Genomic DNA, 24,446 nt, shown 5'->3' on the forward strand with positions numbered 1-24,446 from the left:
GTGACATGACTATAATTATATGCATAAATAAGACCATATCCCCTTCTCCGATTCTAAACCGAACCAAGTCATCTATGCACGAGTAACCGTAAATGGTCCAGCAGCGTTGAACAAGGAGGGCATCTGCATAATATCGATTAGCCCCTGAATTCAATTAAAAACCAAGCTACACACAGCCCGAAATCACACATTCCACCTCAGAAAAAGCAAATTAAAAAAAGAAACATACCTGTGGCGCCGTTGAGAGCGAAGTCCCAACCCTCAAATACCAAACCGAACCATCCTTAACTTGAGGCAAATTCTTGGGAATGGTAACATCAACAACACCCGCCTTCTCCTTAATCCCATCCGCAATCTTGATAGACTGGTCAAAGGAGATAGTATCCAAATTGCGCACGGGGTTATTGTACAGCCACACGCTGTAATTGTCGCCCGGGTACTGACTCAATGGGTCCGGGCAGCGTCCTGTGGGCTTGCGGTTGAAGCCGACGCGGACGGTTTGACCGACGGAGACGGTTGAATTGTCGGGGATGCCTTGGTAGACGTTTACACAGGCGTAGTCGCGTTTACCCCAGGCTATAACTGTTAGCTTGAACATTGTAGATGAGTGTAGAATCTCATACGCTGGTTCTTGTCGAACAAGGCGGTGCTGGTTCCCACCAGGGAAGCGATGATTGCTGTAGTGAACTTCATTGTGGGATTTTGATGAATGGTAAAGGGGGAATTGTAGAGATGTATTCAAGAGTGATGAGTTGGCGAGGATTGGGCTTTTATAGGTCTAGAGAATATAGTATGAATGTCGCCTGCAACATGGTGCCTGCAACATGGTGCCACCGACGACACAAACATGTCCCCCCTAATTATAGCTTCGGGTTCTGGAATCCTGAGTGATGGTGTTTCACTCTGCCTCTCCACATGGTCTCAAATTAAAATTTCCATTGCTTGGCATGAGGAGAGATCGGCATAGTAGATCTTGATCCGGGGTCAGACATGCAGTCTCGTATATATTGTACAGAGTACGGAGTGGCGTATATTTCTGTACTTAGCCAAGCCTCTCTTCATACTAAGTATGTAGAACATTGCCTCTTGGTTTATCAAAGGGATGTTTATTTCGTTTTTCACAATTCCCCCTTGCTTTGTGGTCGAGACAAAATCTATCTATAGGTTTATATAGTATTAGTTGCCCTGCATGCCTTACTATTGAGCTTGTCTAGTCCATACCGTATATACACGGAGTTCTCCGTAGCTATTTGGCTTCGGAAGAAAACGCCTCAACATCAATAACCATGCAGTCGGGATAGATAGTCGCCTGACAGCTCTATTGATTTGCCTTTTCAGCCCAATACATCTGTTTCTCGGCTTGCTCTTTTCCTCTCGAATAGTCTAACCAAGTTGACCTGACATCTGCACAGAAGCCCTTGGCAGCCCAAATGTCTCACGGTGAGTCTAATCATCTCTCCTGAATGCTGTTAAAGTGCATGTTGCATGAGAACTCATTTTTGGGCGTTCTGCATTGTCATCCATTTCGACACTGGTCTATTGGATTCTATCCTGCTAATTTCCCTCGCATCCCCATTCCATCCACTAGCTGGGCGGTAACCTCCAGTGTCCGAGCTCTATTAGTAACCGCATATCAGTATGGTCCATTTTTATTTTCAATCGGCGCACCTGACTCATCCTGTTTGGTTACCCCAAGTCCTGCGTTCTCCCAATTATATCGCTGTGTCGTATATGCGAGAATCCCGAGTGCTTCAATGTTCGCGAGCTCTTGTCCAATGCCGTTGCGTGGGCCATGCGTTCGACTACCGAATGGTCAAGATATGTACCTGGATGGGTTGATACTCTACAACTGCGAGAGTACCATACAGCTTGAGGTGTAGCTCATTCTTTGGAGAAGATTCTCTCCGCGCTCTAAGATTTGATCTCGGATGTGGGTTGGTGCGAGTCAGGACCAATGATGTTATCCAGTTCCATGCAGACACGACGTAAGACGTGCGGGGCCCGATATAGTTCGTAGAATGTCCATTGTAGCAAAATGCTGGTTTTATCATGGCCGTCAAATAAGAAAGATTTGAGTTAATCACAAATCCGGCCTAGAGACTTCGGGCGTTAGCTCATGGGTTTCGGCTAGATTAAGAGCAAGGACACTTGCTAGAGAGCTTTTACGAAGTTGACTGCCCCTCAAACTTTTCCTTGATACGCTCTTTGACGGGTGCACCAAGTTGACGAGCAATTAGCTTCTCTGGAGAGGGCGTAACAATTTCTATCCGCTGTTACTGTAACGATAGGTCGAGCCTAGTTTGCGGAAGAGTCGAACGATTGCACCAGACTGATGAAATATTTATGGGCGAATCCCGGATTGAACTGTCTGCAAAAGATTTTCCACTCTTCATCCTAACTCCAGTTAGTATAATCTATATGTACCTCGACCGACTCGTCCACTTGCCTGTGCAAGAACAATCGAGAGTGAGCAACTAGAGTTCAGGCCATTGTTGATATCACTAGATAATGGGGACAGAAGAGAAACTCTGGGGGGCACCATCTGTAGAAACCATGACGGGGTTTTATTTTGGACTAGATGAATCCTCGCTTAATTGTGATAGATGTGCAGTTTGGATGGCAAGTACTATCAAGACTGCTCAGGTGGGTTGGCAATATTCAATCTACTACAACTATTAGTCCCCGGCAAATGAGCAAAGCATTCATATGTTTCTCCAGCTCGGATGATAAGACTATCTTGGTTCTTTTTCATTTCTTATAATGTGAAATTGATTACTATGAACAATTAGGCATCTCTTGCCATTTCGGGATTAGCGTTATTATCAACAGTCCTAGATATAAGAAGGGATGGTTACCTGTATACTCTTTCATCCTCTCGAGTTATTCTCTCCAGAAATCCCTGTGTTCGAACACGTCCATATACCTCTCGGCGCAAACATCAAACCTGCGGCATGGCGTCCATAGGCAGCCTTTCCGATATACGGAAAGAGATCTTGGAAAATGACATTGCACAGCGAATTGTGATTAAAGTGAGGACCAAAACACTGGATTCTCAATTATCTCGCCTCAGCCAAGGGAGTTGTTAGTGAGGTTTTGCCTGGCTGAGCTCTTATAAGATGTCCCTTCACAACGTCAATGATTGGGATGTCAAAACGTCATCCATAGACCACAAAACACGTATTGTGTACGCCAATCCCCGCAATCTTTATGAAAAGAGGGCTATCAAGTTCTCTTAGCTTACATTCTCGCATCCTCACTGTTCTATTGGATCACCCGGAGCCAAATCGTGTGATGTATCAGGCTGGCAATACAGCAGGATAAAAACATGGTTTCTCACATGTCTGTTATGCATTCTTTTTCTTACTATGGTATGAGACATAAGTAGCCAATATCTTGTCTTGAGTGTGGAAACCATGATCGGTAAGAGGATAAGAATAACGGCTCCGATCTACAAAGGACTAATAACACGAAGATGCCAGTACTATGACTTATTAATACTTCTGTGATATCTTTCCATATAATGCATGCCTGGGAACAATACCGTAGGCCACTCGATACGGTAATTTACCAGGCTTCCCCTCCTCTTCCCATCTGAACAACCCATCCTCTTTCTGTGTCTGTCAACACTCACGTCTTCAACAGACATCTGCCAGAGACTCTGAAAATGCCAGACTTCCAGTATACACATGCTATACACTCCATACCCTGGCTGACATGCCCGCTCCCACTAGACCGAAGTCGAGACCAAAGAAAAAAGCCATTGGTGCCAGTTCATCTCCCACATGCGACAAATTGAAAGCCATGAGCGCCATATACCTATATCATTGACCCATATCGCTCTTCCAACCGGTGTCCCGTCTCTCCGCATCTGGTTCCGATGACGAGGAAGCTATGGCCCCCAATCCCCATAAAACGCCATTGAACTTTGTACGCCGTGAGTGCGAGCGACTTCCGGATATTCTGAGGCCTTAGCATTTTCTATGGACTACCCCGGGTCACTGGAAGTGTTGCGATAGGTACTTCGTAAAGGCGCCAGGAACGGCGTTGGCCCGATTAGCCAGGCACCCGAAACAGTCACCTGAGCTGATAAGCTCCTTTTTTTTTCGCCACTTTTTTTTGGGGGCATATTCCTCCACCAGAGTTTAGTTCCAGGACTTTCTTTTCAGTGTTGCTCTGCGCTTACCCTGGAGTTTCATTCAACACCGAATTTCCCCAGATTTGAATCTGTGGGTAGCATTTCAAGGATAGGACTAATTTCCAAGGACGTTTCCGTTCGCTTGGCCACCCGTGGTTTTACTGGATTTTAAGGGGTCCAATTATTTCCCCCCACCTCGGTTTCCCCCTTTTATCTTGAAGAATCATTTCAACTGGACACTTTTTTGGCTAGGAATTGCTTTTGCAACTGGTCGCGTGCTCAAGAGATAAGACTTTTGAGCCTCCGTGTCTTGGCTTACCCGACCTATTTTTTTTCTTTTTCAGGTAGGCTCTCCTTTCCATCTGCGACTCTCGTGTAGTTAGGGAATCAACTGTATCGCTGTTCTTATACACGTTGTCCCCTTGTAATTCCATCTCGGAGGCGACTTGACTCTCGCCTCACCCCACTCGACTCATTCGTTCTTAATTCCAACTAATTCCCAACAGATTCGTCTACGGCAACGGACTTGAATATCAGCTCTTTGACTAAGGCCTTGCAAGTGGAACTGTTCAAGGCTCCCCTGCCAGACAGAACACATCTGAAATAGTATTGGGCTCACAGTCCCCAAAGCCCATTGCGCAACCATCATTCACCATGCCTTCTCTGGACGATCACTCGTGTTGCAACCATCGCGAGGACCACGAGCATCACACCAGATCCGAGGAAGATCCCCAGCAGGCTCTATTCCACCAAGTATACGAATGGCTTCACCATGAGAAAGTCAGACGACAGAATCGTAAAGCACGAAAAGCCGAATCACCCTCCCATGCAACAAACCAAAACGAATCAGCTGCAGAAGATGATACTTTAGAAAGACCCAGCTCAAACACCTCGGAGAACACCTTTTCCCTGGATAAACTGGAAAAGATCCTCCTCCAATATGCGACTACCCGACCCACCAGTGCAATGGGCTTGACCCACAGACAACCTGTCAAACGGCACTCTCGACACCGTCTCAGAGGCCTACGACGAGGCTCGGCATCCGAGTCGGAACTCACAGATGCCGACGGGGCGCCGCCAAGCGTGGAAGCTGTCCTTGACAATACAAAGACACTTGCCTACACCGGTGGCGCTGCAGTAGAAGAGATCGCCGACTCCAGTGCGAGTGTGAAACAAGCAAAGGATGCAGAGGCCTGGGTTATTTTCAAGTCCGAGATCGTGCGTCTTGTGCACACTCTACAGCTTAAGGGCTGGCGCAGGGTTCCCGCGGATCTGGCGGCAGAGATTGAAGTGGTCAGACTCAGCGGTGCTCTTACGAACGCCGTGTATGTAGTTGAACCACCGAAGAACCTGCCTCCTCCCAAGACCGATAGCAACAGTCTGGTTTCAAGGAAGCCCCCGCCGTAAGCAACAAATTGCCTTCCTTTGGAAACACAGCTAATCGGATTTACAGGAAGCTTCTCTTGCGTATCTACGGTCCTCAGGTCGATCATCTAATCGACCGAGAGAATGAGCTGCAAATTCTTCGTCGCCTCGGAAAGAAGAACATTGGCCCACGCATTCTCGGAACTTTCCGTAATGGCCGATTCGAAGAGTACTTTGAGGCTCGTCCACTCACTCCCAAGGAGCTGCGGATGCCCGAAACGGCGAAGCAGGTTGCCAAGCGGATGAGAGAATTGCATGATGGCGTTGAACTTCTCGAAGAAGAACGCGAAGGCGGTCCTATGATCTTCAAGAACTGGGATAAGTGGGTGGATCGTTGCGAGCAAGTGATGAACTGGCTGGACAAAGAAATCGAATCCCCTCAGAATGAGACCAAGGCTGCACTTGAACCATGGCGTCGTCGCGGCTATGTCTGCGGCGTAACGTGGGATGTGTTTCGCAAGGCCGTGGAAAAGTACCGGGAGTGGCTGGTTACCAGCTCTGGTGGAAATGCCGAAATCAAGCGACAGCTTGTATTTGCACACAATGATGTGAGTTTCCATCTCTTCCACATGTCTTGGCTATGTTATTGACTTGTTGTCTAGACTCAATATGGCAATCTGCTTCGGATGGAGCCGGCCACGGAGTCACCGCTACTTTTGCCTGCAAATGAACACAAGCAGCTGATCGTTATCGACTTTGAGTACTCTTCTGCCAATACACGGGGCCTCGAGTTTGCCAACCACTTTGTAAGTCCATCAAGCTGACCGCCAATCCAAATGGATGCTAACTGCAACAGACCGAGTGGTGCTACAACTACCACGACGAAGAGCGCTCATGGGCTTGCAACAACCGCACCTACCCGACACCGGAGCAGCAGTACCATTTCGTGTCAACCTACCTTACCCACCGACCATTCAGCACCAGCGGAGCTATTTCACCTCTGGCCTCGCCGACCATTCGCGCTCGCACTTCTGCTGTGATTGCACCATTGGACTTGGACGACGTGTCCGATAGACCCAGCTCTCGCCATTCGCAAATCGAGCAGTCCAAAGAGGCTGAACTAGACGCAGAGGTACAATTCCTCATGCAGCAGACCCGGATGTGGCGGGCGATGAACTCCGCGCAGTGGGTGGCTTGGGGCATCGTCCAGGCCAAGGTGCCTGGCATGGAAGAAGGTATTGCCGAGATGCTTGCTGCTCGCAACGGTGATGGCCCTAAGACGCCTGCGGAAGCGGATGTCGAAGAAGATGACGGAGACTTTGACTACCTAGCTTACGCGCAGGACCGAGTCATGTTCTTCTGGGGTGATCTGCTGTCACTGAATCTGATTAAACCAGAGGAACTGCCTGCGCCTCTATTGGAACATGTCAAGTCACGACTTGTCGCATACTAGGAATTGGAGAATTAACGATAATCTTCACGGAGATTTGTTCATACACATTATCATGATGTACAATGTGGACGCCAGTATATACTGCGTCAAATCGGTGATTTATCACACCTACATGTATCTACTACACTATAGCGTTGGGGTTTCAACATCATCATCGAATACCAAATCTTGTCTTATTTTATTTCGATCATCATCTCCCAAAGGGTATCTGGAATGCCACTGTAGAAAAAAAAAATCAGAAATAGAAAAAGATAGCCCAAGGATGTCCACAGGTGTCCAAGTCTCTACCGACGCATCTCAAGCTTCTTCCTCGTCTCCCTCTTCGCACCCTCAACCCACTCCTCATAGGCCTTCCCCTCGGGATCCTTCTCCTTAACCCCAACAACCCCCTTCATAAGCTCCCCAATAAACCCAACAAAATTATGCCGTCTCAGCGTATTCTCCCACTGCCACGCAGCCCTCTTCCTCTCCTCCCTCTCAAGCGTCTCCACATCCCCAATCTCCCTCGCCCTCCCCCTCGGGTCCCTCACAACAGCCATAAGATTAAAATGCGTTTCCTCAGGCGGATATCTCGCAATCCGCCTCTGCAAAACCTCAATCACCTTCTCAGGGAATTCCCCACTCCCACACTCCCCATGGCTGATAGGATACGGCTGCAACCCATCAAGCTCATACAACGTCCCGTTCACAGGCGTATACGCAATGAAATGGTAAACGTCCGCTCCCTTCTCGTCATCCTGGGGCCGCGCCGTCTCATCCGCAAACGGACTCGCCCGCGCAAAGCTGTTGTGTGCGCTGCGAATTGCTTCCGAGTTCGAGAGCGCTTCACCGCGGAGCTCGGGCGGGAAGCCCGTTGTGAACTCTTTGAACGAGCGGAGCTCGTCGCCAAGGGTGATGGCTGGTTGCGGGGAGGTGGGGTTGTCGTGGTTTAGGATTACGGAGAGGATTGCTTGGGTGCCGCAGGCGTTTTGGATGGTTTGGGTGGCGAAGAAGAGGTTTTCTGGGGCTGTTTGGTCGTAGGTTCCGTCGAGGGGGACTTCGGCGCGGGCACTGTTTGTTTCGCGGGTCCATTTGAAGAGGAAGATTACGCCGTAGACGGGCCTGTTGGGGTTGTTAGCTTGGTCTGAAGCTTCAGTAGAGAAGAGTCTGGATGAGGTGACGATTTTGGGAGCGGTTCTTGCTTACCCGAGTGACCGGATTGTGTCTGCATCTAGGGAGATGAGTTCTTCGAATTGGGTGTCTTTTACTCCGAGTGTCTCGACCAGAGAGGTGAAGAGACCCTAGCTCAGGTTAGTATGGTGCTTGGGTAGATTATGGTGGCGATGGTACCTCATCTGACTCGATGGTGCTCCAGCCACCTACATCAGCCATTTTGACTGTCTGCGATGGAAGCTGAGGGTAATTGAATGGAAGTTGTTGTGTTGTCGATATCGAGGTTGCTTTCTTCCCCAAACGGGAATGCGGTTATGTCATTGTCACGTGAAATGACAGCCTCAAGTCACGTGTATATCCACCATGAAGTATAGGTGACTTTAATTCCTAGCAGGTTGGAGAGCACGCAAGAAGCAATTATAAAACTGTAAATATATTGATATTTAGGTGAAACGAATAAGGCTTTTATGAGGCTCAAGATTCCACTTGGGGCAAAGATGTACCCTGGACGTAGGAGGCCAGAAAGAGCAGATACTATGTAACTATCAGTAGAAGTGATTAGCTATACTTGTTCCTCAATTTTGAAGGAACGATGTAACGCAACTCCAAAAGGACTGACAGGATATCTTAGACAGGGAAACAAAAAGCAGAACCAGCGGTAAACTCCGCTCTTCTGGGGAGTTAATGAACAGAAAGGAAACGGAATGAACAGGCGGGCATGACCGATCTCCAAACCGAAATTAGTTCAAAGTAGACCTATTACTAGATACAACAAAATCCTCCCATTACAACTACGCACAGACGAAGTAGCATTGACCATCTGTTAGTGCAAGGCCAAGACGAAGAGTGCCATCGAAGACGTGAACACCATATTCCCATTCAATCTCCGCATCCGACAACCGTACGGAGTATTACCCACAAATAGAGTATAAGAAAGAGCCCCAAGACCGAGTATGCAATTTTAGGGAAAAAGGAAGATAAATATAGAAAACACGAGGGGGGGGGGGGGGACGATCACTAACCCAATTCCAATTCCGGGTTCTGCGAGCCCAATGAATTCCTTCCAATAGACCCTGGATCTACGCGAAGATTGTAGATAAAAACCCAAAATATCCAATCAACACATAGGGCTACAATTCCTGCAAAAGAGGATGTCATACTCCATCTGTCAATGCATGAAGCAATACGGAGTCTACTATGTTAGACTCAACCTCCGATGCCAACAGTCCTAGCCCCCAGTTCAAATTCTTCTTGCGCTTTTACCTTAGACTCTATATATTGGATGTCATCATCTCCACATCTTCCGAGGTCCCAAATCGGTACTAGCTCGGGGACATCCTGCCGCATTTGGACGGATCGTGAGAAGCGAAGCGAGCGGCTGAATACGAGGTCTGGAGAAGGGTTGTCGGCGGGGGATTAATTGCCAATCAGAGGGATGGATCTGTAGGTTAAATTCGTTTAATATGTGTCCTGTGCTTTTAGATTGTCTATTCTTAGGATCGCGTCTGTGACGGTGGTTACCGGTGGCTACTTTGGGGGTTTGGGGGTGCCTGTCGATGAGATGCCGCGGTATTGTGCCGTGGGAGTGACGAAGGGGTTGCTATCTTTAGATATGGATGTTATGGGGGTGAGGGAATGATTTTAGCTGGGGTTTGAAGGTCTGCTTCCGAGATGGTTATAATTCTGAATAACGAATAGACACATTATACAACACACAGACAAGTCAATTAACAGAAGATTCGATACAACCAGGGTATATACATCAATATCAAATATCAGTTTGAGTCAATTCCCTCCAGCTTGTGCGAGTATAAAATCCAAACCGAGTAAATCGGACACAAGATCGCACCCCAACGTTCATGCTCAACAAAAAGAAGTTCCGGATATATATAATAAAAAAAAAGAGTCGAGTAGTGAAACCGAAAGACCCAAAAGAAAAGCACATGTTCTCCAGGTCCAATTCCCAGTAGAACATAACTCCGTAGCCTCCATATTTTCAGAAAATGAGAGAGGTATGTCTTCCAATTTCCCTGGTACCCAATAGCCAGAACCCGACTGACCAATCCCGCTCAGAATGGTAGTCCAAAATTTCCCATGTTTTTGTTTCTTTTCCCGGTATAGATAGCTTTATCTCATAAATCACAATCAAGCCCAAAGTGAAGCGGGAGCAGCCAAGCCCGGCATTTCAAATGGATGTGTCTGCGGGTAGACCTCCATATTGAGACCGAGTGTGCCATCCGTGCGTGGCAAATCAGCGCACAGTGCCTCACCACCATACGGCGGGGTGTAAGCCGCCGAATGAGGAATGGGAGAATGATGAGAATGGGCATGATTACCCAGATCCGAGAGACCGATGTGTACATCCTGGTTATCGAGGAGCTGTGGGGAGGGTGGGTATAAGGAATGCGAGGGTGCGGCGGAGACATAGCCGTCTTGGATGGGGAAGGGAGAGTTGGAAAGATTGACAGCAGGAGGGGAATGTAAGGGTGGAGTATAAGCGGCGTAAGAAGGCGAGGCGTAGGAAGTTGATGCGTAAGAAGGTGAGGCGGAAGCAGGCGGGGAAGAGGTGACGAGCGGGTACTCGTGGATTGCGTGGAAAGGACTGGGGGGGCCAGGGGAGTAGTGGTCTACTGATGAGCGGGGGGACCATGGCAGAGAAAGGCGGCTGCGTTGGCGGCTGACAACTCTGCGGGGTAGGTCCATGAGTTCCAGGGATAGACGGAGGTCGGTGTTGAAGGGGTCTGCAGCGTTGTGGGTGGCTATTATGCGGTATATCTCTTCGATAGGACTAATGGATAGAGCACCTAGGTATGTGCCGCCTAGCTCTGGGAAGAAGCGGTCGAGAGAGATGCCGACGGCGAAGAACTGGGCCAGGATTGGGAGGGCACTGATGTCTGATTCTGTGCTTCGAATCATGGATGGTGGAAGCCAGAAGAGCCAGCGGCGGAGGGTTTGGATGCTTTCGAACGATTGTTCGGCTGTTTGGTTGGGGAAGTCATGACGGAACTGCTGGGTGAATTCGATGAGTTCCCCTAGGCGTTGAGAATGCTCGAGATTGTGGGAAATGCGTTTCTGTGTCATTCGTAGGGCCTGGATCGTTTGGTCCAGATGTACCATGTCTTCATCAAGGGGTTGGTAGACACCGGCCATTGAAAGATCTGTCGTGCCCAGTGCTCGTTGACTTTCTACAAACTGTACCAGATCTGACTCTTGCTTCCAATATGGATGCATGGATTCTAGGACGCTGGTGATGCCGTGTTGCAAAGACACCCAACTTTGACTGATCTGGTGTTAGTTGGGGGAGAATTTCTAAGGAACTGATCTATAACACTCACTGTTCTGTCGCCTGCCATGATAGAAGAACCGAAGCTGCAAGAATCGCATCGGAGTTTTCCCTCGAGAAGGACGCCAGAGCGGTCTGCAGTCCCTGGAGAGCGGTGACTTTATGACTGAAAGCCAGTTGTCTGGTCTCCTGGTCCCGCGTAAGGAAAGCCAGATGAAACGCCGAAAAGCTCAAGATAGAGCTCATCACGAAGTCGCTACTCAGCGCAATAGCCAGGAAACTATAGAATGTCACCCGTCAGTAAAGAACGACACCCCCCACCAAGTCTCGAGAGTACTCACTTGGGCATTTTCTGGGCCCAGACAGTGCAACCACTCAACCCTCGACGATGCAAGTCAATAGAAAGCCCAATGATATGGTGAATCAATCGCAAACTAGTCCGTGACAAGCCAGACCACCCGGCTTGTGGACACTGCAAGAGCTCCGGATACGGAGGCAAGCCCGTGCGATGCCAACTATCTATCTCCTTTTCGATATCTGGCGAAATAAGAAGGTCAGGACCGCGACGTGGCGCGGGTGGACTACCACGTGGAGTGGCCGCATCGTGGTAGTCACAGCGGCAGTTGTGCTTTGTGCAATTGCGGCTATATTGAATTAGTCGGGGGATATAGTATGGATTGAAGGCACAAACCATTGCGGGAAAGTCTCATCGCATCGAATGTGTCTTCTCTTGCATGTATTGCAGCCGGTACGGGACTTGGTGTGGCTCCTGCGTGGTGGACCGCCGCCTGGACCGACCATTTTGAGAGGAAATTGGGATTGAACTCCACAGGTGAATGTGAAATGGGCAAGTATGCCCTCTAGTTATAGAAGGAGGAAACCAAAAATAACTTTTGGGGGCCGTTAGAAGTGAATTAAGCACGTGGAGAATACGAGATCTGTGAAGAGAGAGAAGGGGGAAAGAAGTAAGAGGGGGAAGACACAGCTCTAGAGTCAGGCGCAAGATATCTGACTTTAAATTTCAGTCTATTACTAGTTTTTTTTATTTCATTTTCCAGTGACGATCGAGATTTTGAGCCTCTGGGTACCAGGGGGGTAAGCCAAGAGAAACGAAAATAATATAGATTAAAATATAAAAAACGGTCTAATATAGCACTCGGTCATTTCAGTCGGGGACCACATGGGGAAGCTTATATAGGGGTTAGGTCCATCTTTTTAGTCTATATTAAAATGCTCCATGTGGAGATTATTTTCTTTTAGATTTTTTGGCCCTAATATTCTATACATATCTCCGTTGCTTATAGGAGATATAGGACATGCTAAAAGATGCTGGGAGATGCTGGGAGATGCTAGGAGATGCCACGAGATGCCACGAGATGCTTATCAAAAGTCGAACCGAAGAGTCCAGAACTGATGCGTATTCATTCTCTTTGCTTTTTTTTTCCCCCTCTGAATTTCCTCTCTATGCAGGGGGCTCACAGACCCCAGACTTCCCAAAAAAAAAATGATAGAGAGATATAGTAATCGATCGACTTGCCTCCGCCCTTTCGATCTGAACCCTGGATTGTGGGTCACTGTCAATGACCTTTAGCCCTGTTGGGAAAAGAAGAGTCTATCCTAGACGCCATCTCAGACGGGAGGAACTCTTTCGCTAAGATTCAAGATTAGCCTGACAGGCGGAAGACGGCCGTTCCTACCCGCCTGTGAGTCAGATGGGATATTAAACACTGAACTCGGTAATCGCAACCGAATCTCCAAAATACTTTAACTGTATACTAGTCTTGGGGGAAAAAAGAAAAGAAAAGAAACCAACTCTTACGCCCCTGGGAATCTGGGGATTCAAGGCAACGTGTGAACGTTTAGTTCGCAACCAGGGGTGTAAGACCAATCTCTCGGGATCACCGCACATCTTTTTTTTTTTTCTTTCTTTTTCCTGCGCATCCCTTATCCTGACACTAGAGTGAGTTGGCCCCGGAACCACCCTATCTACTTCGGTGAAGTTACCACTGGGCTGGAACGTAGGGAAACCATTTCTGATGAGCCTGACAGTGTCAATCAGCCCAAAATGGGGAAGTAATTTCTAAGCGTACAGGGATATGATTGGTTTTTCCAAGAGAAGAGTTGAAGTTTCATTCCTGCAGGGCCCAGGGGCTGAATCCCATATAGCTAACCTAAAGGGTAATTTAAGGCGAAGTCATCTGAGTATGAAGTCCTCAGATGTGACACCTACCACGTTTTCTGGGGATCAGACGTGGAGTCTAAAGTCGGTGTGCCACCTGGCTCTGGACCTTAGGGATCTGGACCTTTGGCATGACGATTACTCTCCAACACGTGGCACCATACTGATGCCCGGGGTACCCTGATTACATCATGTATGTTTGATAAGTTTGGTTTCCCTCAGGCTTATAAAAAAGAACGGGTCGGAAATGTTCGGGCAAATTTACTTTGCAAGAATATCCAATCAGCATGAGTCTCGCTTGTCGCGACATTTGGTCCAATACGGTAAAGGTTGGGGGCCAAAAGTACTTTTGACTTTCTTTTTCAGTCTAGCCTTTTCTGTAGAATATCGGTTCATGGGTGGTTTTAGTATACCTCCGCGAGGGTACCCTTTCTAGTCTTCAAACACGTCAAACATCACCTGAAACTGCCAAAGTCCCAAGAAAACACAGCCCGTGGAATGATACGCCAACTAACTTTATTACAAGACTTGGGCTATCCTAGACTGTGGGGATTCACTTGTGTAGATCACTGGATTATGTAGGCTCTCTGCAAGGATGTAAATGCCTCTAAGAGACTTTGGATATGTAAAACCCGAAAAGAGACAAGGGTGTCATCTTTGGGGAAAGTCTATTCTTTAAAGGGAAAAGGGAAAATAGCCCAAGAGATCCACGGCCTTGATTCGGCGTACGGAGTACTTGCTGGGTACTAGCCCTAAGCTATAGCACACTTCCCAAATAGAGTCCTTAGCGTCAACCCTGTTTCCCAAGCCACCTCATCTTTATTATCCTTATTGCCCGAAACTAATGCCCGACACTTGATACGTGTGTGAGGCTGACAGCTCGATCGTTCATGAAATCATGACCTTTTACCTGGGTAAATAACACCATCTTTTAGAGACTCGAACAGTATAGGACATATTTCTCGGTATAGCTTACATGAGTATGAGTGTATACAGTCAGACCCTACATCAGGTATTATGATGAAAAAAAAACTATGATGGCAGAGCCACCCGCCTCTACGATTCCAAAATGGCCACAGACATCTACACCATATCGATGTCATTAGAGGCAATTCATACTGAACATTTCGACATATCATGAGCATCACCGTCGATTCTTGTCTCTTCTTTTCTTTCTCGTAATATCACATTGAACAACCTGACTGTTCTCGCATGTCAGGACAACAGACAACAGATAAATTGTATACATTATATCCATCTTTTTATATTTATCATTGGTCCATTCTACCTGATCTACTGCGTCTGATAATCCTCCAATCCGCCAAAATGGGCTTCCATCGATCATCCACGGGCATCAAGGTCAAGGATAAGCACCTCCTCACTGCTTATTGCCAGCGACCTTCCGGGGAAACAAGATATTCAGAGCTAGATCTGGATCAGTTCCTCGGAGCAAAGAAGGGTAAGAACACTCCGATGATCCGTTTTGTTCTATTCTCTATCCTGCCCACCAAACCAGTCACACACTTTGTTCCTCATATCTGATCAGAAACGAATATTGTAGGACAATTCTCCTGGGGCGACCGAGACTTTTCAAAGAGTTCACGCGACGTTGTCTTCAAGCTAGACGGCAGGGACAACGAACCCATGCTGCATGCGCAACTCGATGACGGCTCGGGGAACATCCAAGAGAGCCAGGTGAACCTGGCACATTGCATCAAAAACGATGACGGTCATCTGAGCTTCATGGAATGTTTTTAGTGGCCGGATATCTCCTGCCCGTTTCATATATCTTAAATTGTGATTCGAAATAAAATTGATTTTCAACAGTTTTAGCCATCACATCCACAAAAGTAAAAAGGTCAAGTCTAAAGTCCCAAAGACCGCAACCTAGACTTGTACAACGCATGAGAAGATGACACGGAATATATTGTGGCTGAGGCTGAAAATAAACCCTGGAAAACAAACCTCAACCCCTGACAACACCATATATATGAAAGCAACTCGAATTCGTGAGATATCGCCCGTTTGGGGCATAGCCAACCCGTGCGGAACTCGGGAATCTCCACCGAAGCCAGATACCTCAAGTCCACAATAACCCCATAATATCTGCAAGCCGCAAAAGGCATAGGACCAGAAACCCCCTACAACATAGATAACCCAATGCCTCGGGGCCAATGGCGCGCACTAAGAACCGAGCGCCCGGTACGCTACACAACATTTGCGTGCATCAACGTCTGTCATCGACACATGGCATTTTAATCACAGGGCATAAAGAGTGGGGGGCAATGCATATTGCGGGCGTCCGGGTTCGTGAAAAAGAGTAGTTAAGGGAAAGGCTCGCGTCTTGGTATTTCGGGCGGTTTTTGTCTGAGCGGCCAATCGGTGGGGGGATGGTGTTGGGGAATTTACTTACCGACGAGTTAATTATAAGTTAGGCGAGAGCCGGGATTTGGGTTGGGTTTATGCATATTACCTCTCTTTTGTCTTTTTGTCTTTTTTGACTTTTACCCTGGTTTATCTTAGTATGAACGGGGCTGGGGTTGTTTACCACAGGTTAGGGCTTGGGTTATTAGCAAAAGGGAATATGATTCTGGATTTTCTGTGTACAACATAGATGTGATATGTATGCAGGCCTAGGTTATTGAGGGCAGGTGACTGCGGTGCATAGTGTCTGCATCGTCGATCCAAAAATAAGTCTACAGTTCGGAGATTGCTAGGGCCCTGCTGATCTTAATCTTTTGATTTGCTTTTTCTCCGTCTATTGGTCCAAAGTCTAAGCTTTAGCGAGCGATCTTCTATGGTATGTGCTTTCAAATTACTGCGGGTACATGGTTTGTGCCAAGCACAGTATTGTGAGGGAGATATGTGAACTACATAGGTGTGGTATGCGATGACACCAGTAGTCCACTCATCTGGTTTGTCATGTAGAGACAGATACCTGGGTAGGATTGCTAAAGTACCAAAATTTAGCTAATTGGTTATATTTAACTGGTAATAATGTTTGTCTATACTAAGCCAACGGGTATGGCGAACAATGGACTAGGAAGACGATCTACTACCTATTCAGGACAACCCGGATAAAACTTAATGATGCTTGCTACTAATAAGTTGATTACTTCGGAAGATATTTGGTTCAGCAAGTAGGAAGAGGTCAATATTCGGTAGGTTCATACTAAGCCAGCAAATAGAAACTCTCGCGCTAAAAAGGCATGCTATAGGATACTTCAATGCTGTGTTGAAACACAGCAAATCAAAAATCTACACTCCAAACATCCAAAAAATATTGTTTGAGATCTTCTTCATTAACAACGAAGATCTATCTATCTAGGTATCTATCTAAAGGGGATATGAATATGCCACGCAAAAAAACCCCCAAAACCAACGCTGAGAAGCAAAAAAAAAAAACAAAACAAAACAAAACCTATGAGCCAGCCCGACTTGATGACTATGCACAATGCAAAAATAAGAATCAAGCAAAGTCAACGAAATAGAAATCATAAAGGGTCATGCGTGCCCATGTTTGCAATCATGAGATGTAACGTAAAAAAACAGCTAAATCGCAGATGCTCCTTCCCATGATTTTGCCTCCCCTCCCCCCCTTCTCCCTCCTCTTTCTATTAACGTGAAATTCTGGCCGCTGACCCCCTATTTACTAAATCCTTCCCAATCTCGCTCCCTTCCAACCCAATTCCAGCCCGATTTGAGACAGGAGGGGACGTCAAGTGACGTCCCGGTAACCAATGTGTAAGCAGAGATCACCAAGTTCTCTACTTAGACCTGATACATGGTGCGCAGTGTCTGGGCCACGGCCGGGGGTAGCTGGCCAAGGAAGTTGCTAAAGTCAGGGATCATGGTCTTATATCCCTGGAGGACCTATATTTATACATCTTGATTAGTATGAGATTACTAATAACCAAGAGAAGCAGATCTTACCTGCTGGAAGGATGCTTGGATATCCCGGTACTCTTCCTGTGCCAGTGAGCGGGCAGGGAACGAGGCAATTGCCTGGAAGTAATCGAGCAGACTCGACTCCATGGCTTGGGGGTTCTTCATCACGATCTGGTTGAACCCGAGGAAAGCGGAGGCCTTTTCACGGGTGAAATCAATCTTGTCCATTGACTTCAGGAAAGGACCGGAACACTCGCCCAAATGGGGCGCAATATGGTCTGCGCAGCAGAATCCCAATCGCCCCAACGCCATCGCAGCGTTTTCATTCACCGAATCGATGATTTCCTCGTTAGTGATAATCGCAAAGAGCCCTTGGTACAATTGCTCCGCATAGGGCGCAAGCGGGGCGTTCTCGTGGACGGCGATCTCGCCGCACGACCAACAGGCGTTGTTCAAAACACTGAAGCCGGTATGACGATCGTCATCGCGAATCAGGTCCAAGTCAAGTTGCTTGATCAAAACCGGGACAAGGGTGGGAAGGAAGGGCTCCAAGTGAGGGAAGATGCTGATGGCGCAGTCTCCTAGCAAAGCGTATGTTGATTGACGGACTTCGTAGTTTTCATCCTCCATGCAGTAGCGAAGGAGCTCGAAGAACGAGGGCTGTGAAGTAGCCACAAGTTCGCCGCTCTTTTGTGGGTCGATGGCCTGGATGATGGCGCTAAGAAGGTCAATGCTAGTAACAAGGAAGTCCTTGTCCGGCTCGTCAGCCGCGGCATGTGTCGGTTGCATAGAAGCTTGCAGGTTTCCGTAGATGATCTTCATGCAGCGGCTGAAGAGGGGAGGTGCGAATTGGGCAAAGTGATCGCCATAGGCTGCTGAAATGTATCCGAGACATTCAAGCAACGGGAAGAGCTCTCGGGAATCATCAGAAATGTAGTTATAGCGACCGATGAGGGCAGGCATCAATATCTCGATTAGGTGGGGTCTTGCCAGCTCGTTCATAACACATTCAGCGAGCGTCTGCACGCAATCATACAAGATGTACATGTTTCGGTCCTTGTACTTATTGAAGCACGCCACAAACTGGCGCAAGATAGGCTCGCAATAGGGAGCCAGGTTATCCTCGGCCTTTTCCTCCAAGCTAGCAAACGCTGACGCGGCAGCTTCCTGGACCTTCTTGTTGTTATCCAACATGCGATGAAGAATACCTTCCATCATGGGTTCAAAGAATTGGGCTTTCTGAGCTGGGTCGCGGAGGTGGGCTGCCCAGCCGGAATAACGGGCCAAGCACCAGCAAGTAATTTGTCGCACAACAGGCTGGTCATCATTGAGGAGTGAGATCAGGTAGGGGACCAATTCTGGGAGATGGGGAGTGATGGCATCCATACAGCCATCCGCCACTGCACCTAGTGTAAGAACAGCAGCCTCTCGGTTCGGCCACCGCTCATGGCGCAGGGTTTCGGTCAAATACGGCAGGAGGATTTCAAAGACAGGACGGTGGTAAACAGTGGAGAAAACATCAAGCGCAGCAGCAGAGCACTTGCGCAAAGTCCAGTTACCCGAGGGGTCATCTCCGAATTCCGAGTCCTCGATTTCACCTTCACTCAAGTCATCATCATCATCAACCTCCTCTACCTGTTGTTCGAGGTCGCGAGAGGAGACTGACTGTTCACCTGACTTGTTCATGTTCAGACGGTCCGCCTTCGATTTGGCGAACTGTGGCTTTAGGTCCTCGGCGCGATCCTCGGCGTCGGCATCATCTTGCTCCTCCATCAGTCGAGCCACTTCCTCGTCGTCGTAGATCATATTTTGCAGAAGAACTGGGATGATCTTGTGCATGTAGGGAGCCAATTCGGCCTGCAATAACTCTTGCTCTCCAGCTCCAATCCAAAACTCGGCAGCATCAAGTGCAAGCTCGGAGTCGTCCTGGGACTGCTGCTGCATGATGATGTAGTTGACCAATCCTTCCATATGCGGGGCCAACTTTTCCGGTGCAGTCTCCACGAGTTGGGAGAACGACTGGCACACCATTTGTCGGACTCTGGTGTTTTCATCACCGGCAATTCTGAACAACTGGGAAAGGAATTGATCGAGCGAGGCCACCAATGCCTGGGGTTTGAACGGCAAGAAAACATGGATGGCGTTAAGAGAAGCAATCCGAATGCGCGGGTTTTCGATCGTAATAAATTGTAGCAAACTGGGAATGATAACATCCAGGGGACGTTGGCCCTGATAGTCACGATCCAGGACCTTGCGGTTGTCCTCACAGACCTTGTACAATGTATCCATCGCAGCTTCCCTAGCTGACATGGGAACATCCCCATTGGCATTAGCAACGGTAGTCAACAGTTCATTGACAATCTCAGGCCAGGACAAGAGGCCACCGTGAAGCACCATTGCGGTGATGATGTTACCGGCAGCCCTCGAGACATTGCGGTCGGTGTCGCGCAGTGTAACCAGAGATGCGGACTTGATAAAGGCCAAGCTTTCACGGGAGATCGTGCTGTAAGCAAGGGCAATCTTCGTCTTGACGTTTACGGCGGCGGCAAATCGAACAGTAGGGTATTCATTCTCGTTAATGGCTGCCAGGGGAGCAGCTTGCGGATTGGAAAAGATGTAAGTGATGTAATTGACGTAGTCAGGGGAAGAGGTCGCTTGTGCGAGCATCTATTAATTAAAAAAAATCCAAGGTTAGTTTCCATCTTGCGGTAGTGCATTTGCGGCGACCGCCGTTGAGAAGCTCAATAGGACAAAAAAAAAAAGGAAAGGCATTACCTGTTCAGCCTCCGCACGGGCGGGAAGGTTGGCTCCATTGAGTGAGTCGCGAAGGTAGCGAGCCAACTGCCTCAATGGCTCTTGTTGAGGTTGCCAATTCATCTTGTGGTGAAGAGACTCGATGCGACAGAGGTTGGTCGAAAGTGCGAGTAGCACAGGAGCCCCGCCGAGAATGTGGGAACGGGCCCCCTTCGTTTCCCCAGATCAAGAAAAGGCCTAAATCTCCGATCCGCTAAGGCAGATCCAGAAATGAGACGGGAAGTAATTGGCCAAATAAATTTAGTATGAATAAGGTCAGAATCAAATAAAGTTGTCGGGGACGATCTCAGACTGAGGGGTGTATGTGCTGCGGGCAGAAAAAAGAGACTGCTGAAAATGGTAGGCGGTCAGTCACCTAAAAACGAAGTCCAAGCATATAAGGAAGGAAAGCCTCTCATTATACGGTATATTTATCTGCAAAATATAAGACTGAGAAAATGGTTGCGAGTGTCGTGTGAAAATGTGATGGAAGATGTGGTGGAAGAAGTTAAAGTTGGGGGACAAGTAGAGGAAAGTTACGATGGGAAGGAACCGCGGGGGAGTCAACGCGAAAATATGCCCAAGAGACATGAGAGTGACTTCCCTCACTTTACCAGATATTACATTGATCTTCCCCTACATCCTATACTTGTTCTTGATTCCTCTGAGAAGCATTCCAAATCACAGGTGAATCCCAGGTCCATTTCAAGATGATAGTTACAAGCACACTCAATACTAAATACCAACATGATACCAATATTGAAAGGATAGTATATGTATGCAAAGGTCTGTAAAGATGTCAGTGGTCAAGAGTCAATAGTGAAAACGCATATAAACTGAAGATACATAAGTCTCAATATCAATCCAATCACGCCCAAACCATCTTCTTAAGATCATAAACAAGATATTCCAACCACCCAGTCCTCTTCTTAGCATCCGCCAAAGAGATGATATCGGACTGCTCAACGGTAGAGACTGCCTCAACGTTACTCCCCTGACCCGCGAGTATCGCCCGCTCGATATCCAAACAGACAGAGCGAATGCGATCCATCTCCCGAACAGCCCCACCACCCCCAAGTCGGGGACTAGTAACCGAGTTCGACGGCGGGATACCCTTGAATGCGACGAACCGCGTCGTCGCCCGCTTGCTACCCCGCAGCCAGGAAACAATATCCCATTCACTGTTGGCGCTGGCGGTAGTCTCGAGCGTGCTGAGATCCACATCGCTCTGCAGGGATCGGGTATTCACGCGGAGGGTGTGTGTATCACCGTCGCGATAAACTATGACGAGACCGACGTTGGTCGCCTCGTCGGCTTGGCTATCTGTCAATATGGATGTAATGTATGTACCGTAGTGGATGTGTGAGATAGAGCGGAGATCGATGCGCTCAAATGACAGAACTTTGTCAGTCTCCCAATCGAAGCGACAGCTGTACACTGCGGCGTCGGTTAGGAGCAGGACTGTTTCCTCAAAAGGCAGGGTGCGGAGGGTGTTGGGTTGGCGGGGTGTCAGCATAGTCCAGCCGCCCAGGAATTCTTCAGAGGGGCTACTTATAACGATATTGCAGCTTGTGTCAATGGCGTTCTGGCGGAGCTTTTGGATTGAGATTCCTGGGTCTGTGGTTTGGAGCTGGACGGCGAACTCGTCGAAGACTTGAATTGAGACATTGCCTAGGAGGTAGTCGATACAGGCTTGAGAGAAGAAGTCATTTACGATGTTGTTGTAGTAGCGAGAGAGAGTCAGCCCAAAGTCGTTGAGGGCACCTCGGTAGTCTCGCTTGCGTGTACGGGTGTAGTCTCCCTTCAGGGCTGCGGTTGATGAATACTGCTTGGAGATGGCATCGCCATTGTCCGCCCAGAGTGTGTTGAACCATTGAGTGGAAGAGTCGCCACCGAGATCAATGTCAATGCCTTCATGTTCCAGTTGACGCTCGAGGGCCCATTGGCCGAATGCACACTGGGCAACACCAGTGCGGTCAAGACAATCCATACAGTTGGTTCTGATGATGCCCTTTTGGGTCTGCAGGATATCATTGTCTGCAACGATAGTGTAGCAGAACTCATTCAATGTATCCTTCAGTCGGTCGACCAGGCGAGATACATTTTCAAACTTCATGCCCCGGCACTCGCGATGGAAGTCAAACCATTCAAGTCGCAACGGCTTGCCATCGATCCCCCCGGCGTCATTGAAGGATTGGGTATATCGCTCATATTGCTCTCCCAGTTTCAATTCACCTGCCAGCTTGTCAATAAGAGAGACAGCCTGAACATCTCCATACCGCCGACTGAACTCTCGGAAGTGTCTACCGAATGCAAGGAGATTCGTGTCCGCAGAATGATGTAGTACTGGAACTGGCTTCAAGGCATATGGCGACTGAGAGAAGTACAGAGGTACGGAGCCCCGGACTTGCAAATATGAGTAGGCAGGATGAGACGGAGCCCAATGCGGAACCGAGAGAATCTGCTCGGTTTCGACTGTGTTGGCTGTGTTGCCCTCATCATCGACACCACGGCGCAGGTAACGAAGACCTGGTCGTTTCACAGAGCGTCGAGAGATGAGAGTCAAAAGATAATCGCGTTTGGTGGTATTAGTCTCAACAGCTTCGGCCGCGTTTTTTTCACCGAGGATTCGGCCGTCTGCGAGTTCCACTGAGTCCTTGGAAGATTGTTTCCTTTCAGCGCCAGCGATTGTGAATTCTCGTTGGCCGACAAAGCCTTGAATCAAAGGCAAGACAAAGCCATGAGCCCCATTATCAATGAATGTGCTCATCAAATGTTTATTCCAAAAATACTGCCAACGAGTTAGCAAGCAAGCTCCACAGAAAACATACGAGCCCTCAGTTCGCGCATACCAATGGATCCACAACTTTGTGGAGGGGAAGTTGATCTTTCCGAGCTTCCTGCATATGTAAAGAGCGCGTAAGGTCATAATCATATGCAAAGAAAAAATTATGCGATGCAAACAATAGTTTTGCATAACGAAGCAGTTTCGGTAGCAACTCCGCAACCTGACTAGGCCGATCAGGCTCGCTCTGAGCCCCAGTCTCTTTGGACAAAGCTTCATCCGCAACTGCATGCTTTACCTCACTGGAGTCACTCGGACGGCTGGAAGGTTCGTCAAAGGGAGACTCTGTCGCGTCCTGCTCTAGAGCACCGGGCCTGGGCAAGCCCAGGTTTTTGCGCGACAGCCAATTAGCCGCAAATCTGCCGAAGGGGACTTTCTTCGCGATGACGTCTTCTGCGATACTGCCAACACCGGTGCCGCGGGCATGAGATGTATCACGAGTAGGTGATGCGGGCAGGCTGCCGATCTCCGCTCCCGCCTCGGCTCTGTCGGTTTCGTTATCGGGGAGGTCATCTTCTTCGGAGGAGGATTCAATAGTGACTTCCTCCTGCGAGAATTCTTTCCTGGCTTGTGTAATCGCGCGGGAAGCATCTGCTTGCGATGAGACCGGAATGATTGCGACGTTGGTTACGGTGTAGATCGGGCCGCCTTGGATCTGCGCTACTTGCTCGCGCTGTGTAATGGAAACGAGAAATGAATATGAAGCGATAGATAAGAGACCTGCAGCAGCAATACCCTGGGATTAGTTTCTTTGTTTCAACGCTCACTTAGTTCATCAACATACCTACGAGACCGTAGGCCTCTAGGGCGTCCTCGCCGTCGAGGGGCTCCGAGGGGGAAGCGGGCAACGCAGTGATTTTGTTCGTCTTATAGTCGATGCGGATGGAGGATGCCACATTGTTACTACCGGCATTTTGTCGTGGTCCGGCGGCTTGAGCATGTAGGACTAGGCCGTCGACTGCGGCGACGATGGCCAATTTGCGCAATAAAGCGGGCATTGCGCAAGTTCCCCGCGTTTGAGAACAAGATCACACCAGTCGTCTTTGGGCCCCTCGCGAAGGTAAGGCATTAACAGTGGACAATTTAAAGATGTTGAATTTGAAAAAGCAAGAATCTCGGATGGGTATGGTCCATAAACAGCTGACCTGCAAATACATCATCGGTCCTGCCCCACCCGGATACGTCTATTCAAAAATCCCAACTTGAACTATATACAAGTATTTCTCACCCAGATAGAAAAGAAAAGAAAAGAAAACAGTAAAGACAAATCGCAACCATCCAGAGAAACCCAGAGTCATATTCAGTCGTTCATACAGACATGTCCAGTGCCTGATGAGTTCGCCCGAGTTTCAA

The 24,446-nt window shown here is 48.3% G+C and overlaps 7 protein-coding genes across 7 annotated transcripts; 2 read left to right on the top strand and 5 right to left on the bottom strand.

Moving 5' to 3' along the window:
* Positions 1 to 72: 72 nt before the first annotated feature.
* Positions 73 to 693, bottom strand: N7447_008326 (uncharacterized protein; the record flags this gene model as incomplete). Its single annotated transcript, XM_057232588.1, has 3 exons — positions 73 to 123; positions 230 to 576; positions 624 to 693. 3 exons carry the CDS (start codon positions 691 to 693, stop codon positions 73 to 75), a joined length of 468 nt encoding a protein of 155 aa, XP_057082130.1.
* A 4,096-nt stretch (positions 694 to 4,789) lies between these two features.
* Positions 4,790 to 6,953, top strand: N7447_008327 (uncharacterized protein; the record flags this gene model as incomplete). Its single annotated transcript, XM_057232589.1, has 4 exons — positions 4,790 to 5,538; positions 5,589 to 6,108; positions 6,163 to 6,306; positions 6,357 to 6,953. 4 exons carry the CDS (start codon positions 4,790 to 4,792, stop codon positions 6,951 to 6,953), a joined length of 2,010 nt encoding a protein of 669 aa, XP_057082131.1.
* Positions 6,954 to 7,237: 284 nt separating this feature from the next.
* N7447_008328 (putative 26S proteasome-associated ubiquitin C-terminal hydrolase) lies at positions 7,238 to 8,324 on the bottom strand (the record flags this gene model as incomplete). The annotated part of the gene is made up of 3 exons (XM_057232590.1): positions 7,238 to 8,054; positions 8,139 to 8,233; positions 8,283 to 8,324. 3 exons carry the CDS (start codon positions 8,322 to 8,324, stop codon positions 7,238 to 7,240), a joined length of 954 nt encoding a protein of 317 aa, XP_057082132.1.
* A 1,926-nt stretch (positions 8,325 to 10,250) lies between these two features.
* Positions 10,251 to 12,189, bottom strand: N7447_008329 (putative C6 transcription factor RosA-like; the record flags this gene model as incomplete). Its single annotated transcript, XM_057232591.1, has 4 exons — positions 10,251 to 11,385; positions 11,441 to 11,668; positions 11,730 to 12,032; positions 12,080 to 12,189. 4 exons carry the CDS (start codon positions 12,187 to 12,189, stop codon positions 10,251 to 10,253), a joined length of 1,776 nt encoding a protein of 591 aa, XP_057082133.1.
* Positions 12,190 to 14,893: 2,704 nt separating this feature from the next.
* On the top strand, positions 14,894 to 15,325 carry N7447_008330 (CVNH domain-containing protein; the record flags this gene model as incomplete). The annotated part of the gene is made up of 2 exons (XM_057232592.1): positions 14,894 to 15,026; positions 15,129 to 15,325. The coding sequence occupies 2 exons, from the start codon at positions 14,894 to 14,896 to the stop codon at positions 15,323 to 15,325; spliced, it is 330 nt and encodes a 109-aa protein (XP_057082134.1).
* Positions 15,326 to 17,338: 2,013 nt separating this feature from the next.
* On the bottom strand, positions 17,339 to 20,332 carry N7447_008331 (putative importin beta-2 subunit; the record flags this gene model as incomplete). Its single annotated transcript, XM_057232593.1, has 3 exons — positions 17,339 to 17,440; positions 17,501 to 20,122; positions 20,231 to 20,332. 3 exons carry the CDS (start codon positions 20,330 to 20,332, stop codon positions 17,339 to 17,341), a joined length of 2,826 nt encoding a protein of 941 aa, XP_057082135.1.
* Positions 20,333 to 21,116: 784 nt separating this feature from the next.
* On the bottom strand, positions 21,117 to 24,091 carry N7447_008332 (uncharacterized protein; the record flags this gene model as incomplete). The annotated part of the gene is made up of 3 exons (XM_057232594.1): positions 21,117 to 23,039; positions 23,101 to 23,813; positions 23,878 to 24,091. The coding sequence occupies 3 exons, from the start codon at positions 24,089 to 24,091 to the stop codon at positions 21,117 to 21,119; spliced, it is 2,850 nt and encodes a 949-aa protein (XP_057082136.1).
* Between the last annotated feature and the right edge of the window lie 355 nt (positions 24,092 to 24,446).

Source organism: Penicillium robsamsonii, assembly GCF_028829455.1.
Source record: "Penicillium robsamsonii strain IBT 29466 chromosome Unknown utg000005l_segment0_segment0, whole genome shotgun sequence".
Classification (NCBI taxonomy): Eukaryota; Fungi; Ascomycota; class Eurotiomycetes; order Eurotiales; family Aspergillaceae; genus Penicillium; species Penicillium robsamsonii.